General features: G+C 35.5%; 2 protein-coding genes and 1 pseudogene across 2 annotated transcripts; all 3 read right to left on the bottom strand.

Moving 5' to 3' along the window:
- Positions 1 to 5,986: 5,986 nt before the first annotated feature.
- On the bottom strand, positions 5,987 to 6,447 carry LOC116801923 (14-3-3 protein zeta-like). The gene has a single exon (XM_032723904.1). The coding sequence runs from the start codon at positions 6,382 to 6,384 to the stop codon at positions 6,124 to 6,126; it is 261 nt and encodes an 86-aa protein (XP_032579795.1). The 5' UTR covers positions 6,385 to 6,447; the 3' UTR covers positions 5,987 to 6,123.
- A 2,666-nt stretch (positions 6,448 to 9,113) lies between these two features.
- Positions 9,114 to 9,566, bottom strand: LOC116801922 (14-3-3 protein zeta-like). The gene has a single exon (XM_032723903.1). The coding sequence runs from the start codon at positions 9,495 to 9,497 to the stop codon at positions 9,237 to 9,239; it is 261 nt and encodes an 86-aa protein (XP_032579794.1). The 5' UTR covers positions 9,498 to 9,566; the 3' UTR covers positions 9,114 to 9,236.
- Positions 9,567 to 17,268: 7,702 nt separating this feature from the next.
- LOC6621077 lies at positions 17,269 to 17,944 on the bottom strand (annotated as a pseudogene).
- Between the last annotated feature and the right edge of the window lie 1,690 nt (positions 17,945 to 19,634).

Genomic DNA, 19,634 nt, shown 5'->3' with positions numbered 1-19,634 from the left:
ATTTGACAATTGTTTAATTGAAAAACTTTTGCAAACCCTTTTACTAGTGTCCAGATTTCACGTTTGTACTTTGCTAACTTGGCGATGGTCACAAAGGGAAAAGAAATAATAAACCTAGCGTAGATTATCTTTATGAACGACCCTCCCTTTTATGAGGACCGTTGTCCCGAGGTCTGCTTCGATTAGTTCTTCCCTATACCGTGGGGTTAGTTTATTTCCCAAACGATTGTTTTGTTTTACCATGACGGTTTCTCCCACCTCAAAGGTTCTGTCTCGTCTTGTTACATTTTTTCTTCTTAGCTGTTTTTCCTGAGCTTCGTTAACCATTTCTACTATCTCGTTAGCCAATTCGGGAGGAGTTGAATGAATAATGTCGATCGGTCTTCTATTGGTGACTGAGTGCACCGTCTTATTGTATTCTATTGTTGCCTGAAGAATAAGGTTGACTGTATCATTCATTCCACTGTCAAGTTTCAAGCATCGAGCTATTTCTAAAAGCGTGCTGTGGAACCTTTCAACCTGTCCGTTTGAGGTACTATGGAGTGGAGGTGCGTTCGCTATGTCAACATTGAAACGATTTTTCAAAAGTGACTTGATTGACTCGGAATTTATGGACGGTTCATTATCACGAAATATTGTCTTTGAATAGGGATAAAAGTTCATTAGTTGCATAATTGCGGGTTCCAAATCAGTTATCGTTCGAGAGCCGATTGGTTGCACAATAGCGAATTTGGAAAGTTTGTCAATACATGTCAAAAAGTACTTTCTGTCCGTAGAAAATATATCAATATGCAATGTCTCGCCTACATGTGACGGAATAGGTGTTCTACCGAGGATTTGCCTTTGCGGATGGCGGTCGTATTTGGCATTTGACTAACCAAGCGGTTAGCAACAAAGGTAGCGGCTATTTGTGACATCTTAGGGAAAAAGTAGTATTGAAGAATTTGTTTTACATTCTCCTGTGCTGCCCTATGCGCTCTGTTGTGCTCCAAAGACACTATTTCCCGTTGCTCAGTTTGATTAAAAATGTCGCTGACCATTTTCATAGTGTGTCGGAAGGTCGTTGCTGGAAACTCATTTACAAGACTGTTTTGAATGAAAGCTAGTACAGGTAATTCGCAGTATATCGCATTCACTGCATCCGGCTTAACCACATCACGAATTCTTCCGATTAAGGTCTCTTTGTCTAGAAATTGTATTAGATGCCTTGTCTTGCTTCCGGAAATAACAAAAGTTCGAGTTGAGTCTGCGGTGCCATCATCTATTACAATTTGGTTTCTAAAACAGTTAACCGGCTTGTCGATAGTTTCGATTGTAAAAGTCAATGAAATTTCGCTATGTATTGTTGCAATGTCTGACCGGAGTTCGTCTTCTAGGACATGAATAGCCTGCCTGGATAGTGCATCGGCAACATAGTTCTCCTTGCCAGGTTTATAGAAAATTTTAGCATTATGTTCGTCTATAAACGCCTTCCATCTCTTGATTTTTGCATTTGGATTCCTATCTGTGATCTGTAAAAATGTTTAAGTTTTTGACACCATATAGATAGTTCCTAAGAGACTTTAAAGCCCAAACGATGGCCAAAAGTTTTCGTTCATTTGTTGCGAAATTAAGTTCTCTATCCTGTAAAGTTCTCGAAATCATTGTAACAGGCTTACCATCCTGTGATAAGACTGCCCCCAGGCCAAAAGCCGAAGCGTCTGTTGTTAAGTCAAAGGCTTTTCTATAATCGGGATACAATAACATTACATTTTCGGAGACAAGAACATTTTTAAGCTTCTCAAAAGCAGAACATTGCCTTTCATCGAAAGAAATTGGTATCTTTTTAGACTGGCTTGCGGAAACCTTTCCGTTTTCACCCTTCAGAATGTCAGTGAGTGGTCTAGCAATAGAGGCGAAGTCCTTAATAAAGCAGCGGTAATAACTTGCCAGCCCTAAAAACGATCGAACACACGATTTAAGGTCAAGGGTTGTAAAGAACCTGGCTTTTCCCAAATTTGACAAGATGGATACTACGTTTGGTATAGGGTACTTGTCGTCGATTGTTCTTAAATTTAGTTTTCTAAAATCTATAACCAACCTTTTCTTAGTATTTCCCTCTTCATCTGTACCTTTTTTATCGACTACCCAAACCGGATTGTTGTAAGGTGACGACGAGGGCCTGATAATTCCGTCCTTTAACAAAGCATGTGTCTCCTTATTCACAAAATCTGATACGCCCATGGGGTACGGATAGAGTTTTGAGTAAATAGGTTGGTCGTCCTCAGTACGTATTGTGGCGACAATGTTGGTATTATACGGCAGTGCTTCTTCCGGTTCCGCAAAGACGGCCAATCGGTTTCGAAGCATTGTATGTAATTTATTAGATATCTGATTTGGAACCACAATATTCTCTATGTTTGTGAAATTTACGCTGTCACATCTCAAAAACTGAATAGATTCCACTTCATTGTTGATATTTAACGTTTTGTTCTTAAAATCTAACGTTGCATTTCCCTGTTTCAAAAGGTCAAGTCCTATTATAGCGTCAAAACTAGAGAGACTTGGAAGAATAAAGAATTGAACAGATGTGTTAAATAGATTAATAAAGCATTTCTGTTTGACGGTGTTGCAACCATGAAGCGATTTTACCGTGAATTTATTTTGTACCGGCATTATGTTTTTTAATTCAGGGAGGGGCTGTATGTAATTTTTCGAAGCCCCGGTGTCAATCAAAAGTTTTATGGTTCTCCCTGCTATCTCTCTTTCTATGTACGGTAGCAGGGATTTGTGGCTAAAAAATGAACATAATCGTAGTTCACTAGTTCGTTCTCATAATCATCAACCTCCGCTTCTGCCTCCTTTTGATAACCGTCTGTGTCTTCCTCACATTGACCTTTCTCATGAGGTAAGTAGTTGATCCTCTGCTGTTTTGGCCCTGTAAACCTTGCACTGCCACTCGTTGGTCTTTTTGATGCTTGCGCATACCCAACATGTCCCTGAGCCTGACTTGTGTTTTGCTGTTGGGGTTGCGATGCGAATTGATTTTGTGTTCGAAATGAATTTTGTTGTTGGGATGGCCAAGAATATTGTTGTTGAGATGGCCAAGAATTTTGCTGTTGGGATGGCCAAATATTTCCCTGAGTCGGAAATGGAGCTTGTCCAAAATTTCCAGTTCTTCTAGATCGTATGGATACATCAGGATTTGTTAACTGGACTGGATCTTGCCTTTCCTGGTTATCATAAGTATGCACCTGACGCTTGCTAAAATATGGGTTTTTAGTTAGCATGGGCATGATTGAATTTCTATCCTTATCGCTGTGCTTTTGTTCGATTTTCTGACCCCTGTCTCCAATATTTTTAGAATAAATAAGGGCGAATTGGTAACGCTCATGGTTCGACTCAACCTCTTGCGCTAAAGCGAGAGCAGTTGGTAAATCTTTTGGACCTTTTGCAAAAAGAATGTCGCTCAACGATTTCTTAGCTCCGGTTACAAATACACGTAACGCGTCCGCCCTGTACTTTTCATTCAGTGACATCGCCAAGGCACTATCAAACGTCATTATTGTCTTGTTGAAAAGTAGGGTCAGTTTTTTCTCGACTTCATCGTAGAATTCAGTAAGAGTCATGTCTCCCTGTCGCAAAGTTGATAGCTCTTGTTCGATTAGATAGATCGGCCTTTTGTCAGAATATGTGAAATCAAGACGGCTGATCATTGCTTTGAAATGAAACGGAGTATTAAAAGAAGCCAATACTGTATTCGCCGGACCTTTTATTTTATTTCGCATAATACCAAGAGCTTGGTAAAATGTTGAACTTCCCTCGTAGTCTTCAAAAACTTTAAAAGCGACATGAGCCGCTTTTCTCCACGACACATATGTTTCACTTTTGCCCTCAAAATCTGGCAGAGATTTAACTATATCTAGAGGCTCGTTACAGACAACACCTGGTCTAATTTCAGCATCTACATAAGTTTCCACCTCTGGGGTGTTCACTGTTAATTTCCCGATTCGCTCATTCATCTCCTTCAATTGATTTTCAAATGATTGTTTTTGGACTGCGAGCGCGCCGGCAACAGCACTCTCTACGATCGCTTTTAACTGAGCTTCAATTCCATTTCGCTAGTTGTATTTGTTTTCAACCACCAATTATCTGATGACTTATTATTTTTTGCACTGTTTTGCCTACTTGCCTGGTGCGCTGACCATTTATCTAAGCTTGACACGAGGTTGTCTAAAAGGTTATCACTGTCACTCATGTATTTTTATTATCAATACTCTTTGCATAAGTTGTGTAATAAAAAGGTATTGATATTTTTAATTCGTTCAATAAGCGTTATACTTACAATATAATAATAGTGCTTAACAAACAATTTTAAGGTAGATGGTCTTAGTAATTAATATTATATTTTATGTAATCAGGAAATTTTATTTTTTAGGTTAGAGTTGATTATCCAATGCCGCTGGTTTTGTCTCCGGATCCTCCTTTTGTTATTTATTTATAATTATTCAGTTATCGTAGGTTTTATATCCTATTGGGCGCCAATTATCGTTTTGTAGATTTTCAATATATTTATTAGTGTAGGTTTATTAATTATAATAGGGCTTGTGCGGTCTGCACTTAATGAGACGAATTGTAAGTACGTGACGATGACCGACGCTACTCATCTCCCAATATCGACTGACTTAAGTATATCAAAAGCTCTTATCTCTAAAGCTTAACAAAATACCGTTTCTTATAGGTAAAGCTCGATCTAAACACTTGAGGCTTACGACTATATTTCGTCTGTTTGGTGATTGTGTTAACTTGCATACATATGTATATGTATAAATGTAAGTAAGAATACATAAATATAAGCAATGTATGTGCGGGTTAGCTATATACCCCACCTTCAGCACACTTTGATTATTCAAATAAAGAACCTCGAACAGAGCAGAAGCTAAGCTCTTCTTTTTTTTAACATTAAAATAGCACCCTTCACAATAGCACCCTTCACAGTTTTAGTATGTTTTGTTGTCTTTGCTTGTTGGCATTTTAAACATGTTTTAACATATGGTATTTATTTATTGCCTTTGACATTTGTGGCCAATAGTTTTTGATTTTCTTCAGGGTTCTAGCAATTCCTGAATGGCCTCCTTCTGACGGATCATCATGATATTTAGACAGTATTGCTTTTTTTTTGAACCTTATCATTTTTATCTATCTTAGTCACCTGGTTTAATATCGGTATTTTAAAATTTTTTTAGTATTTTATTGCCCTTTTCTTTAAAATTCTTTATAGTGACAAATTCGAAGATTTGTTCACTTGGTGACAATTGTGTTTGAATGTTGCTATTTATTCTTGCTTCTTCATTAAGCCTTTGAAAGAATTGATCTAAATCGATTATTTCATTAGAATAAAAATTAGTCATATCAAAACGTGTTATAATGTGTTTTCCTCTTTTTAACAAGCACTTATGTTATTGATTACATAATATCGGGCATTTGTATATTTTCTCTCTTATTTGGTTCATGCAATTTTTCACAGGCGCAGGTATTTTTCTGTCTTGTTGTAGATCTTATTTTTTTGTGAGGAAATTCACACGAGGGCGAACAATTTCGGAGAATCTAGAGTTTGGCCGTTTCGATTGGGAAAAACACACTGCTAGATTAATTTGATTCAAAATCCGGAAAAATCATGCCAAACTCCCAAATAGTCCGTATTAGTTTGGCCCTCACATCGATGCTGTATTTTTTTGTATTTCTTAAGCATTTGCAGATCTTAAGCTACATTTGAGTCGGAATGGCCGGCATCTGTCCTGTCCAAGCGTTTCACCATCTGTATACTGGTTTCGCTTGCAACCGGAGCCCGGATAAAAACTGCCCGTGACAATCGGAAAAACGGCCTCAAATGCCGGCTCATCGGTCCCAAATGAACTGTGAAGCATTCTGCCCTCAATTCGTATGTTAATGTCTCAAATGTTCGCGCTTTTTGCCTGCCTCTCTGCTGCTCTCGCCAGGATTATCGTTTCATTTCAAATGGTTTTGCTTTGCTGGTTGCGTTTTATAATATTTGTTTCTCTTTGTTGTTTCTGGTTTTTGTTTGTTTGTATTACTGAATAATATTTGCATAGTCAAAAAGGAAACATTTGCTTAGTTGTTTGGTTAGTTGTCGTCGCCCTCCTGTGGCTCAGCTTCGTCGCCTTGGGTGTCGGACGTCCAGAGAGTCAAGTTGTCCCTCAGCAGCTGCATGATGAGTGTCGAGTCCTTGTAGAAGTCCTCGTTCAGTGTGTCCAGCTCGGCTATCGCATCATCGAACGCCTGTTTAGCCAATTGGCAAGCTTTTTCTGGTGAGTTCAAAATCTCATAGTAGAAGACTGAGAAGTTAAGGGCCAGACCCAAACGGATGGGATGTGTGGGCTGCATTTTGGTTTTTGCAATATCGAACGCCTCCTGATAGGCATTTTTCGAGTCCTAAACGGCGGTGTTGCGTGCATTTCCTGTGGCAACCACGATGACCTGCGGGCACCGACCACAATTTTGTAAGCAACGGAGAGCTCAAGGCCAGTCTCTGTGACGGATTTCATGGCCTGGGCCATATCATCGTAACGTTCTGACTGCTCGGCCAGTTTAGCCTTCTGGACCAGCTCTTCCTTATCGACTGCCGACATTTTGTTTGATTTTTTTTTATTTTGTTTGATTTTTTTTTTTTTATAATAAAATATTTCCAGAAAACTAGAATAAAAATCAGTTATAAAGAAATGACTGATACCCTTGCTAAGGATCTATTCAAAGAACACTTCTGCACTAAGAAAAGTGTTATTTACTTGCCTGATGAAATCGACTTTAAAATATTTCAAAATCCATATATTCTAATCATAAGTCCCGAAAGTTTCACTAAAACTATGAAAACCAGTAGTAAACTAACAGACATTCAAAAATACGCACAATTCGAGGAAATCACCCTGGTATACCTGGTATAGAAAAACTCACACTTCAGTTCAAAGAACTTGACTATTACCCTGATTATCAAAAACGCATCCAAAACATCACAAACGAACGGAACTAAACATAGAAACACAAAATTTACCCTTGAAACAATCTTCATTTTAGCAAGAACCCCTGCCTATAACACTCAACAAAATAAATTTAAGACAAATAGATGAAAACATTTCGAAGAAAAAAATAGAGGTAGTAAGATAATACACTATAAGTATAAGAAAAAGAAAATTAATAAAAGTAAATATAATAACGATAATTCCAGGAATACTCCCGAGCATGATACTCTATCGACAATTAACGCACAATATCTAAACGGCTAATTCAAACCGTATAAATAGATTTACCGATAAACCACGAATATCATTACTTATCTATTAACTTAAATAAAACAGAAAATACTTATGAAGAACTTAATAATATTAAAAATTCATCTTGGCTTAATTCTGATACGAACGAAATTCTGATAATATCCCACATTCCAAGAGAAATAACCAAAACACCTGTTTTTAAAACAATACCCTACCCAGACGGAAAAAGTAACATACTAACCGAAACAATACATGACAAATATTTTTCACACAATAATCAATCATACACGGCAAGTTCTCAAAGCTTAGTTGTAAATAAATGTATAACTGGTTTACTAAACCATGTCCCAACACAATGTAGATACAGTAAAACACATTCTGATTTTGAAATAAAATATGTAGAATCTAATATAATCACAACTTGGAACCTTCCCAAGACTATCCTAAACCAATACTGTATCAATAGAGAAACTATAATAGAAGGCAAGGAAACATGATAAAAGCATTTAATTGTTCTGTCCAATTAGAAGAAATATTAATTACCAGTAATACGATCTAACGCTTATACATAAGCCGATCGCGGAGCTTGGGAATGCTGAGCATGCACTTTGCAGCTCAAGTGGTCAATGCCTTCTGCATACATATGTATATGTATAAATGTAAGTAAGAATACATAAATATAAGCAATGTATATGCGGGTTAGCTATATACCCCACCTTCAGCACACTTTGATTATTCAAATAAAGAACCTCGAACAGAGCAGAAGCTAAGCTCTTCTTTTTTTAAACATTAAAATAGCACCCTTCACAGTTTTAGTATGTTTTGTTGTCTTTGCTTGTTGGCATTATAAACATGTTTTAACATATTTATTTATTGCCTTTGTGATTTGTGGCCAATAGATTTTGATTTTCTTCAGGGTTCTAGAAATTCCTGAATGGCATCCTTCTGACGGATCATCATGATATTTAGACAGTATTGCTTTTATTTGAACCTTATCATTTTTATCTATCTTAGTCACCTTGTTTAATAGCGGTATTTTTAAATTTTTTAGTTTTTTATTGCCCTTTTCTTTAAAATTCTTTATATTGACAAATTCGAAGATTTGTTCACTTGGTGACAATTGTGTTTGAATGTTGCTATTTATTCTTGCTTCTTCATTAAGCCTTTGAAAGAATTGATCTAAATCGATTATTTCATTAGAATAAAAATTAGTCATATCAAAACGTGTTATAATGTCTTTTCCTCTTTTTAACAAGCACTTATGTTATTGATTACCTAATAGATATTGGGCATTTTTATATTTTCTCTCTTATTTGGTTCATGCAATTTTTCACATGCGCAGGTATTTTTCTGTCTTGTTGTAGATCTTGTTTTTTTGTGAGGAAATTCACACGAGGGCGAACAATTTCGGAGAATCTAGAGTTTGGCCGTTTCGATTGGGAAAAACACACACATTTACGAATTATCTGCTAGATTAATTTGATTCAAAATCCGGAAAAATCATGCCAAACTCGCAAATAGTCCGTATTAGTTTGGCCCTAACATCGATGCTGTATTTTTTTGTATTTCTTAAGCATTTGCAGATCTTAAGCTACATTTGAGTCGGAATGGCCGGCATCTGTCCTGTCCAAGCGTTTCACCGTCTGTATACTGGTTTCGCTTGCAACCGGAGCTCGGATAAAAACTGCCCGTGACAATCGGGAAAACGGCCTCAAATGCCGGCTCATCGGTCCCAAATGAACTGTGAAGCATTCTGCCCTCAATTCGTATGTTAATGTCTCAAATGTTCGCGCTTTTTGCCTGCCTCTCTGCTGCTCTCGCCTGGATTATCGTTTCATTTCAATGGTTTTGCTTTGCTGGTTGCGTTTTATAATATTTGTTTCTCTTTGTTGTTTCTGGTTTTTGTTTGTTTGTATTACTGAATAATATTTGCATAGTCAAAAAGGAAACATTTGCTTAGTTGTTTGGTTAGTTGTCGTCGCCCTCCTGTGGCTCAGCTTCGTCGCCTTGGGTGTCGGACGTCCAGAGAGTCAGGTTGTCCCTCAACAGCTGCATGATGAGTGTCGAGTCCTTGTCGGAGTCCTCGTTCAGTGTGTCCAGCTCGGCTATCGCATCATCAAACGCCTGTTTAGCCAATTGGCAAGCTTTTTCTGGTGAGTTCAAAATCTCATAGTAGAAGACTGAGAAGTTAAGGGCCAGACCCAAACGGATGGGATGTGTGGGCTGCATTTTGGTTTTTGCAATATCGAACGCCTCCTGATAGGCATTTTTCGAGTCCTAAACGGCGGTGTTGCGTGCATTTCCTGTGGCAACCACGATGACCTGCGGGCACCGACCACATTTTTGAAAGCAACGGAGAGCTCAAGGCCAGTCTCTGTGACGGATTTCATGGCCTGGGCCATATCATCGTAACGTTCTGACTGCTCGGCCAGTTTAGCCTTCTGGACCAGCTTTTCCTTATCGACTGCCGACATTTTGTTTGATTTTTTTTATTTTGTTTAATTTTTTTTTTTATAATAAAATATTTCCAGAAAACTAGAATAAAAATCAGTTATAAAGAAATGACTGATACCCTTGCTAAGGATCTATTCAAAGAACACTTCTGCACTAAGAAAAGTGTTATTTACTTGCCTGATGAAATCGACTTTAAAATATTTCAAAATGCATATATTCTAATCATAAGTCCGGACAGTTTCACTAAAACTATGAAAACCAGTAGTAAACTAACAGACATTCAAAAATACGCACAATTCGAGGAAATCACCCTGGTATACCTGGTATAGAAAAACTAACACTTCAGTTCAAAGAACTTGACTATTACCCTGATTATCAAAAACGCATCCAAAACATCACAAACGAATGTGAAATATTTAACATCGATAAAACTAAACATAGAAACACAAAATTTACCCTTGAAACAATCTTCATTTTAGCAAGAACCCCTGCCTATAACACTCAACAAAATAAAGTAAACAAAATTGACAAACTCAATGAAAATAGACACGACTTTAACATAGATACAAACTTCAAAGAGTCCCCTTTAGTTAAAACAAAAACGACTAACCCATTCAAAAAGACGGGAAATTTAAGACAAATAGATGAAAACATTTCGAAGAAAAAAATAGAGGTAGAAAGATAATACACTATAAGTATAAGAAAAAGAAAATTAATAAAAGTAAATATAATAACGATAATTCCAGGAATACTCCCGAGCATGATACTCTATCGACAATTAACGCACAATACCTTAACGGCTAATTCAAACCGTATAAATAGATTTACCGATAAACCACGAATATCATTACTTATCTATTAACTTAAATAAAACAGAAAATACTTATGAAGAACTTAATAATATTAAAAATTCATCTTGGCTTAATTCTGATACGAACGAAATTCTGATAATATCCCACATTCCAAGAGAAATAACCAAAACACCTGTTTTTAAAACAATACCCTACCCAGACGGAAAAAGTAACATACTAACCGAAACAATACATGACAAATATTTTTCACACAATAATCAATCATACACGGCAAGTTCTCAAAGCTTAGTTGTAAATAAATGTATAACTGGTATACTAAACCATGTCCCAACGCAATGTAGATACAGTAAAACACATTCTGATTTTAAAATAAAATATGTAGAATCTAATATAATCACAACTTGGAACCTTCCCAAGACTATCCTAAACCAATACTGTATCAATAGAGAAACTATAATAGAAGGCAAGGAAACATGATAAAAGCATTTAATTGTTCTGTCCAATTAGAAGAAATATTAATTACCAGTAATACGATCTAACGCTTATACATAAGCCGATCGCGGAGCTTGGGAATGCTGAGCATGCACTTTGCAGCTCAAGTGGTTAATGCCTTCTGCATACATATGTATATGTATAAATGTATGTTGGAATATACTATTCAACCTACAAAAATAACGTTAAACAACACTACTTTAAATTTGACATGAATGGCCACACTTTTTGTTTGTTTTCTCATTCTTGTACGTTTTTTTGCTGAGAGTAGGTCGTGGTGCTGGTGTTGCAGTTGAAAATAACTTAAAATATAAAACATAAAACTCAAACACAAACCTGACTATTTATTTATTTATTAAGAAAGGAAATATAAATTATAAACTACAACAGGTTATGGGCCCAGTCCATGCCTAATAAACAATTAAATTGTGAATTAAAGATTGTGAAAATAAATTGTGAAATAGCTTTTTTTCACATTCTTGTGAAATTAATTCCTTCTCAGAATTTGAGTGAAAAATGGACAAGGCTAAACGTAATATTAAGCCGTTTGATGGCGAGAAGTACGCGATTTGGAAATTTAGAATTAGGGCTCTTTTAGCCGAGCAAGATGTGCTTAAAGTAGTTGATGGTTTAATGCCTAACGAGGTAGATGACTCCTGGAAAAAGGCAGAGCGTTGTGCAAAAAGTACAATAATAGAGTACCTAAGCGACTCGTTTTTAAATTTCGCAACAAGCGACATTACGGCGCGTCAGATTCTTGAGAATTTGGACGCCGTTTATGAACGAAAAAGTTTGGCGTCGCAACTGGCGCTGCGAAAACGCTTGCTTTCTCTGAAGCTATCGAGTGAGATGTCACTATTAAGCCATTTTCATATTTTTGACGAACTTATAAGTGAATTGTTGGCAGCTGGTGCAAAAATAGAAGAGATGGATAAAATTTCTCATCTACTGATCACATTGCCTTCGTGTTACGATGGAATTATTACAGCGATAGAGACATTATCTGAAGAAAATTTGACATTGGCGTTTGTGAAAAATAGATTGCTGGATCAAGAAATTAAAATTAAAAATGACCACAACGATACAGGCAAGAAAGTTATGAACGCGATCGTGCACAACAAAAATAACACTTATAAAAATAATTTGTTTAAAAATCGGGTAACTAAACCAAAGAAAATATTCAAGGGAATATTCACAGTATAAAGTCAAGTGTCACCACTGTGGCAGAGAAGGCCACATTAAAAAAGACTGCTTCCATTATAAAAGAATATTAAATAATAAAAATAAAGAAAATGAAAAACAAGTTCAAACTGCAACATCACACGGCATTGCGTTTATGGTAAAAGAAGTGAATAATACTTCAGTGATGGATAACTGCGGGTTTGTCCTTGATTCTGGTGCTAGTGACCATCTTATAAATGATGAGTCGCTGTATACCGACAGTGTGGAGGTTGTGCCTCCACTTAAGATTGCAGTGGCCAAGCAAGGCGAATTTATTTATGCCACTAAGCGTGGTATTGTCCGACTACGGAATGACCATGAGATTACACTGGAGGATGTACTCTTTTGTAAGGAAGCTGCTGGTAATTTGATGTCCGTAAAGCGTCTCCAAGAGGCAGGAATGTCGATCGAATTTGACAAAAGCGGTGTAACCATTTCGAAAAATGGGTTAATGGTTGTCAAAAAATTCAGGTATGTTAAACAATGTACCTGTGATCAATTTTCAAGCATATTCTATAAATGCTAAGCATAAAAATAATTTTCGTTTATGGCATGAGAGGTTTGGCCATATAAGCGATGGCAAATTATTAGAAATAAAACGAAAGAATATGTTTAGTGATCAAAGTCTTCTAAACAACTTAGAGTTATCATGTGAAATTTGTGAACCCTGTTTAAATGGTAAACAGGCAAGACTTCCTTTTAAACAATTGAAAGATAAGACCCATATTAAAAGACCACTTTTTGTAGTACACTCAGATGTCTGTGGGCCTATTACTCCAGTTACTTTAGATGATAAAAATTATTTTGTGATCTTTGTTGATCAGTTTACACATTATTGTGTAACTTATTTAATTAAATATAAATCTGATGTGTTTAGCATGTTTCAAGATTTTGTAGCCAAGAGTGAAGCTCATTTTAGTTTAAAGGTTGTGTATTTATACATTGACAATGGTAGAGAATACTTGTCAAATGAGATGAGACAATTTTGTGTTAAGAAAGGAATTTCTTATCACTTAACAGTGCCACATACACCTCAGTTATGGTAAATGGTGTTTCTGAGAGAATGATAAGAACCATTACGGAAAAAGCTCGAACCATGGTTAGTGGTGCAAAACTAGATAAAAGCTTTTGGGGCGAAGCAGTATTAACTGCTACTTATTTAATCAACAGAATTCCTAGCAGAGCACTAGTTGATAGTTCAAAGACCCCATATGAGATGTGGCACAATAAGAAGCCATACTTAAAACATTTGGTGCAACTGTTTATGTGCATATTAAAAACAAACAAGGAAAGTTTGATGATAAATCATTTAAAAGTATTTTTGTGGGCTATGAACCCAATGGTTTTAAGTTGTGGGATGCTGTAAATGAAAAATTTATTGTCGCAAGAGATGTTGTTGTCGATGAAACCAATATCGTTAATTCTAGAGCTGTTAAATTTGAAACAGTGTTCCTGAAAGATAGTAAGGAAAGTGAAAATAAAAATTTTCCGAATGACAGTAGGAAAATAATACAAACAGAATTCCCGAATGAGAGTAAGGAATGCGACAACATACAATTCCTGAAAGATAGTAAGGAAAGTGAAAATAAAAATTTTCCAAATGACAGTAGGAAAATAATACAAACAGAATTCCCGAATGAGAGTAAGGAATGCGACAACATACAATTCCTGAAAGATAGTAAGGAAAGTAATAAATATTTTCTGAATGAGAGTAAGAAAAGAAAGCGAGATGATCACCTGAATGAAAGTAAGGGATCAGGCAACCCGAATGAGAGTAGGGAAAGTGAAACAGCAGAGCACTTAAAAGAAATTGGAATTGATAATCCAACTAAAAATGATGGCATAGAAATTATTAATAGAAGAAGTGAGAGATTAAAGACTAAGCCTCAGATATCCTATAATGAAGAGGATAATAGTCTAAATAAAGTTGTTCTAAATGCTCACACTATATTTAACGATGTCCCAAATTCATTTGATGAAATTCAATATAGGGATGATAAATCTTCTTGGGAAGAAGCCATTAATACAGAGTTTTTTAAAATTAATAATACTTGGACAATTACAAAAAGACCTGAAAACAAAAATATTGTAGATAGCAGGTGGGTATTTTCTGTTAAATATAATGAACTTGGAAATCCAATTAGATACAAAGCTAGATTGGTTGCACGAGGATTCACTCAAAAATACCAAATAGACTATGAAGAGACATTTACTCCTGTAGCTAGAATTTCAAGTTTCCGATTTATATTGTCATTAGCAATACAGTATAACTTGAAAGTCCATCAAATGGATGTAAAAACAGCTTTCTTAAATGGCACGTTAAAAGAGGAAATTTATATGAGACTTCCTCAAGGTATATCGTGTAATAGTGACAATGTGTGTAAATTGAATAAGGCAATTTACGGACTCAAGCAAGCGGCTAGATGCTGGTTTGAAGTATTTGAGCAAGCATTGAAAGAGTGTGAGTTTTGTAAACTCTTCAGTTGATCGCTGTATATATATTTTAGACAAAGGTAACATCAATGAAAGCATATATGTATTATTATATGTAGATGATGTGGTTATAGCTACAGGAGATATGACAAGAATGAATAACTTCAAAAGGTATTTAATGGAAAAGTTTAGGATGACTGACCTAAATGAAATAAAACATTTTATTGGAATTAGGATAGAAATGCATGAAGATAAAATCTATTTAAGCCAATCTGCATATGTTAATTTTAAGTAAATTTAACATGGAAAATTGTAATGCAGTTAGTACTCCTTTACCTAGTAAAATAAATTATGAATTACTTAATTCAGATGAAGACTGCAATACCCCATGCCGTAACCTCATAGGATGTTTAATGTACATAATGCTTTGTACACGCCCAGATTTAACTACTGCAGTAAATATCTTGAGCAGATATAGTAGCAAAAATAACTCGGAGTTATGGCAGAACTTAAAAAGAGTTCTTAGATATTTGAAGGGCACTATCGATATGAAATTGATTTTTAAAAAGAACTTGGCATTAGAAAATAAAATTATTGGTTATGTGGATTCTGATTGGGGTGGTAGTGAAATTGATAGAAAAAGTACAACAGGGTATTTATTCAAAATGTTTGATTTTAATCTCATTTGTTGGAATACAAAGAGACAGAACTCAGTAGCAGCCTCATCAACTGAAGCTGAGTATATGGCCCTATTTGAAGCCGTGAGAGAAGCTCTATGGCTTAAATTTTTATTAACTAGATTAATTAAACTATTAAACATTAAACTAGAAAACCCCATTAAAATTTACGAAGACAATCAAGGCTGTATTAGCATAGCAAACAACCCCTCATGTCATAAACGAGCTAAACATATTGATATTAAATATCATTTTGCCAGAGAGCAAGTTCAGAATAATGTGATTTGTCTTGAGTATATTCCAACAGAGAATCAACTGGCTGACATATTTACAAAACCGTTGCCTGCTGCGAGATTTGTGGGGTTACGAGACAAATTGGGTTTGCTGCAAGACGACCAATCGAATGCTGAATGAAATTTTTATATATAATTTTCAAATTTAAATTCCTGTAAACATATTTTGTTACAATGATCTGATCGGGTTTTTCTGGGTTTTCCCCGTATCCTCGCAGCAAATGCTGGATCAGTTCACACTTCCCAGAATGCACACCACCCACATTTGATAGTTACTAATGAATATTATTGTTATGTTTTTAATTATAGACGTTATTTTTGAGGGGGCGTGTTGGAATATACTATTCAACCTACAAAAATAACGTTAAACAACACTACTTTAAATTTGACATGAATGGCCACACTTTTTGTTTGTTTTCTCATTCTTGTACGTTTTTTTGCTGAGAGTAGGTCGTGGTGCTGGTGTTGCAGTTGAAAATAACTTAAAATATAAAACATAAAACTCAAACACAAACCTGACTATTTATTTATTTATTAAGAAAGGAAATATAAATTATAAACTACAACAATGTAAGTAAGAATACATAAATATAAGCAATGTATGTGCGGGTTAGCTATATACCCCACCTTCAGCACACTTTGATTATTCAAATAAAGAACCTCGAACAGAGCAGAAGCTAAGCTCTTCTTTTTTTTAACATTAAAATAGCACCCTTCACAGTTTTAGTATGTTTTGTTGTCTTTGCTTGTTGGCATTATAAACATGTTTTAACATATTTATTTATTGCCTTTGTCATTTGTGGCCAATAGATTTTGATTTTCTTCAGGGTTCTAGAAATTCCTGAATGGCATCCTTCTGACGGATCATCATGATATTTAGACAGTATTGCTTTTATTTGAACCTTATCATTTTTATCTATCTTAGTCACCTTGTTTAATATCGGTATTTTAAAATTTTTTTAGTATTTTATTGCCCTTTTCTTTAAAATTTTTTATAGTGACAAATTCGAAGATTTGTTCACTTGGTGACAATTGTGTTTGAATGTTGCTATTTATTCTTGCTTCTTCATTAAGCCTTTGAAAGAATTGATCTAAATCGATTATTTCATTAGAATAAAAATTAGTCATATCAAAACGTGTTATAATGTCTTTTCCTCTTTTTAACAAGCACTTATGTTATTGATTACCTAATAGATATTGGGCATTTTTATATTTTCTCTCTTATTTGGTTCATGCAATTTTTCACATGCGCAGGTATTTTTCTGTCTTGTTGTACATCTTGTTTTTTTGTGAGGAATTTCACACGAGGGCGAACAATTTCGGAGAATCTAGAGTTTGGCCGTTTCGATTGGGAAAAACACACACAATTACGAATTATCTGCTAGATTAATTTGATTCAAAATCCGGAAAAATCATGCCAAACTCCCAAATAGTCCGTATTAGTTTGGCCCTAACATCGATGCTGTATTTTTTTGTATTTCTTAAGCATTTGCAGATCTTAAGCTACATTTGAGTCGGAGCATTCTGCCCTCAATTCGTATGTTAATGTCTCAAATGTTCGCGCTTTTTGCCTGCCTGTCTGCTGCTCTCGCCTGGATTATCGTTTCATTTCAAATGATTTTGCTTTGCTGGTTGCGTTTTATAATATTTGTTTCTCTTTGTTGTTTCTGGTTTTTGTTTGTTTGTATTACTGAATAATATTTGCATAGTCAAAAAGGAAACATTTGCTTAGTTGTTTGGTTAGTTGTCGTCGCCCTCCTGTGGCTCAGCTTCGTCGCCTTGGGTGTCGGACGTCCAGAGAGTCAGGTTGTCCCTCAACAGCTGCATGATGAGTGTCGAGTCCTTGTAGGAGTCCTCGTTCAGTGTGTCCAGCTTGGCTATCGCATCATCGAACGCCTGTTTAGCCAATTGGCAAGCTTTGTCTGGTGAGTTCAAAATCTCATAGTAGAAGACTGAGAAGTTAAGGGCCAGACCCAAACGGATGGGATGTGTGGGCTGCATTTTGGTTTTTGCAATATCGAACGCCTCCTGATAGGCATTTTTCGAGTCCTAAACGGCGGTGTTGCGTGCATCTCCTGTGGCAACCACGATGACCTGCGGGCACCGACCACATTTTTGAAGGCAACGGAGAGCAGATTTCTTCCCTCAATTGAGAGCTCAAGGCCAGTCTCTGTGACGGATTTCATGGCCTGGGCCATATCATCGTAACGTTCTGACTGCTCGGCCAGTTTAGCCTTCTGGACCAGCTCTTCCTTATCGACTGCCGACATTTTGTTTGATTTTTTTTATTTTGTTTAATTTTTTTTTTATAATAAAATATTTCCATAAAACTAGAATAAAAATCAGTTATAAAGAAATGACTCATACCCTTGCTAAGAATCTATTCAAAGAACACTTCTGCACTAAGAAAAGTGTTACTTACTTGCCTGATGAAATCGACTTTAAAATATTTCAAACTGCATATACTCTAATCATAAGTCCCGACAGTTTCACTAAAACTATGAAAACCAGTAGTAAACTAACAGACATTCAAAAATACGCACAATTCGAGGAAATCACCCTGGTATACCTGGTATAGAAAAACTCACACTTCAGTTCAAAGAACTTGACTATTACCCTGATTATCAAAAACGCATCCAAAACATCACAAACGAATGTGAAATCTTTAACATCGATAAAACTAAACATAGAAACACAAAATTTACCATTGAAACAATCTTCATTTTAGCAAGAACCCCTGCCTATAACACTCAACAAAATAAAGTAAACAAAATTGACAAACTCAATGAAAATAGACATGACTTTAACATAGACACAAACTTCAAAGAGTCCCCTTTAGTTAAAACAAAAACGACTAACCCATTCAAAAAGACGGGAAATTTAAGACAAATAGATGAAAACATTTCGAAGAAAAAAATAGAGGTAGAAAGATAATACACTATAAGTATAAGAAAAAGATAATTAATAAAAGTAAATATAATAACGATAATTCCAGGAATACTCCCGAGCATGATACTCTATCGACAATTAACGCACAATACCTTAACGGCTAATTCAAACCGTATAAATAGATTTACCGATAAACCACGAATATCATTACTTATCTATTAACTTAAATAAAACAGAAAATACTTATGAAGAACTTAATAATATTAAAAATTCATCTTGGCTTAATTTTGATACGAACGAAATTCTGATAATATCCCACATTCCAAGAGAAATAACCAAAACACCTGTTTTTAAAACAATACCCTACCCAGGCGGAAAAAGTAACATACTAACCGAAACAATACATGACAAATATTTTTCACACAATAATCAATCATACACGGCAAGTTCTCAAAGCTTAGTTGTAAATAAATGTATAACTGGTATACTAAACCATGTCCCAACACAATGTAGATACAGTAAAACACATTCTGATTTTGAAATAAAATATGTAGAATCTAATATAATCACAACTTGGAACCTTCCCAAGACTATCCTAAACCAATACTGTATCAATAGAGAAACTATAATAGAAGGCAAGGAAACATGATAAAAGCATTTAATTGTTCTGTCCAATTAGAAGAATTATTAATTACCAGTAATACGATCTAACGCTTATTCATAAGCCGATCGCGGAGCTTGGGAATGCTGAGCATGCACTTTGCAGCTCAAGTGGTCAATGCCTTCTGCATACATATGTATATGTATAAATGTAAGTAAGAATACATAAATATAAGCAATGCATGTGCGGGTTAGCTATACCCCACCTTCAGCACACTTTTATTATTCAAATAAAGAACTTCGAACAGAGCAGAAGCTAAGCTCTTCTTTTTTTAAACATTAAAATAGCACCCTTCACAGTTTTAGTATGTTTTGTTGTCTTTGCTTGTTGGCATTTTAAACATGTTTTAACATATTTATTTATTGCCTTTGTCATTTGTGGCCAATAGTTTTTGATTTTCTTCAGGGTTCTAGAAATTCCTGAATGGCCTCCTT

This window comes from Drosophila sechellia, chromosome 4 (assembly GCF_004382195.2).
Source record: "Drosophila sechellia strain sech25 chromosome 4, ASM438219v1, whole genome shotgun sequence".
NCBI lineage: Eukaryota > Metazoa > Arthropoda > Insecta > Diptera > Drosophilidae > Drosophila > Drosophila sechellia.
The sequence above is the reverse complement of the archived record's forward strand: the minus strand, read 5'-3'. Positions and strand labels throughout refer to the sequence as shown.

Excerpts from the sequence above, each read along its gene's own strand:
- LOC116801923 (XM_032723904.1), bottom strand. The coding sequence starts at position 6,384 with ATGCAGCCCACACATCCCATCCGTTTGGGTCTGGCCCTTAACTTCTCA.
- LOC116801922 (XM_032723903.1), bottom strand. The coding sequence starts at position 9,497 with ATGCAGCCCACACATCCCATCCGTTTGGGTCTGGCCCTTAACTTCTCA.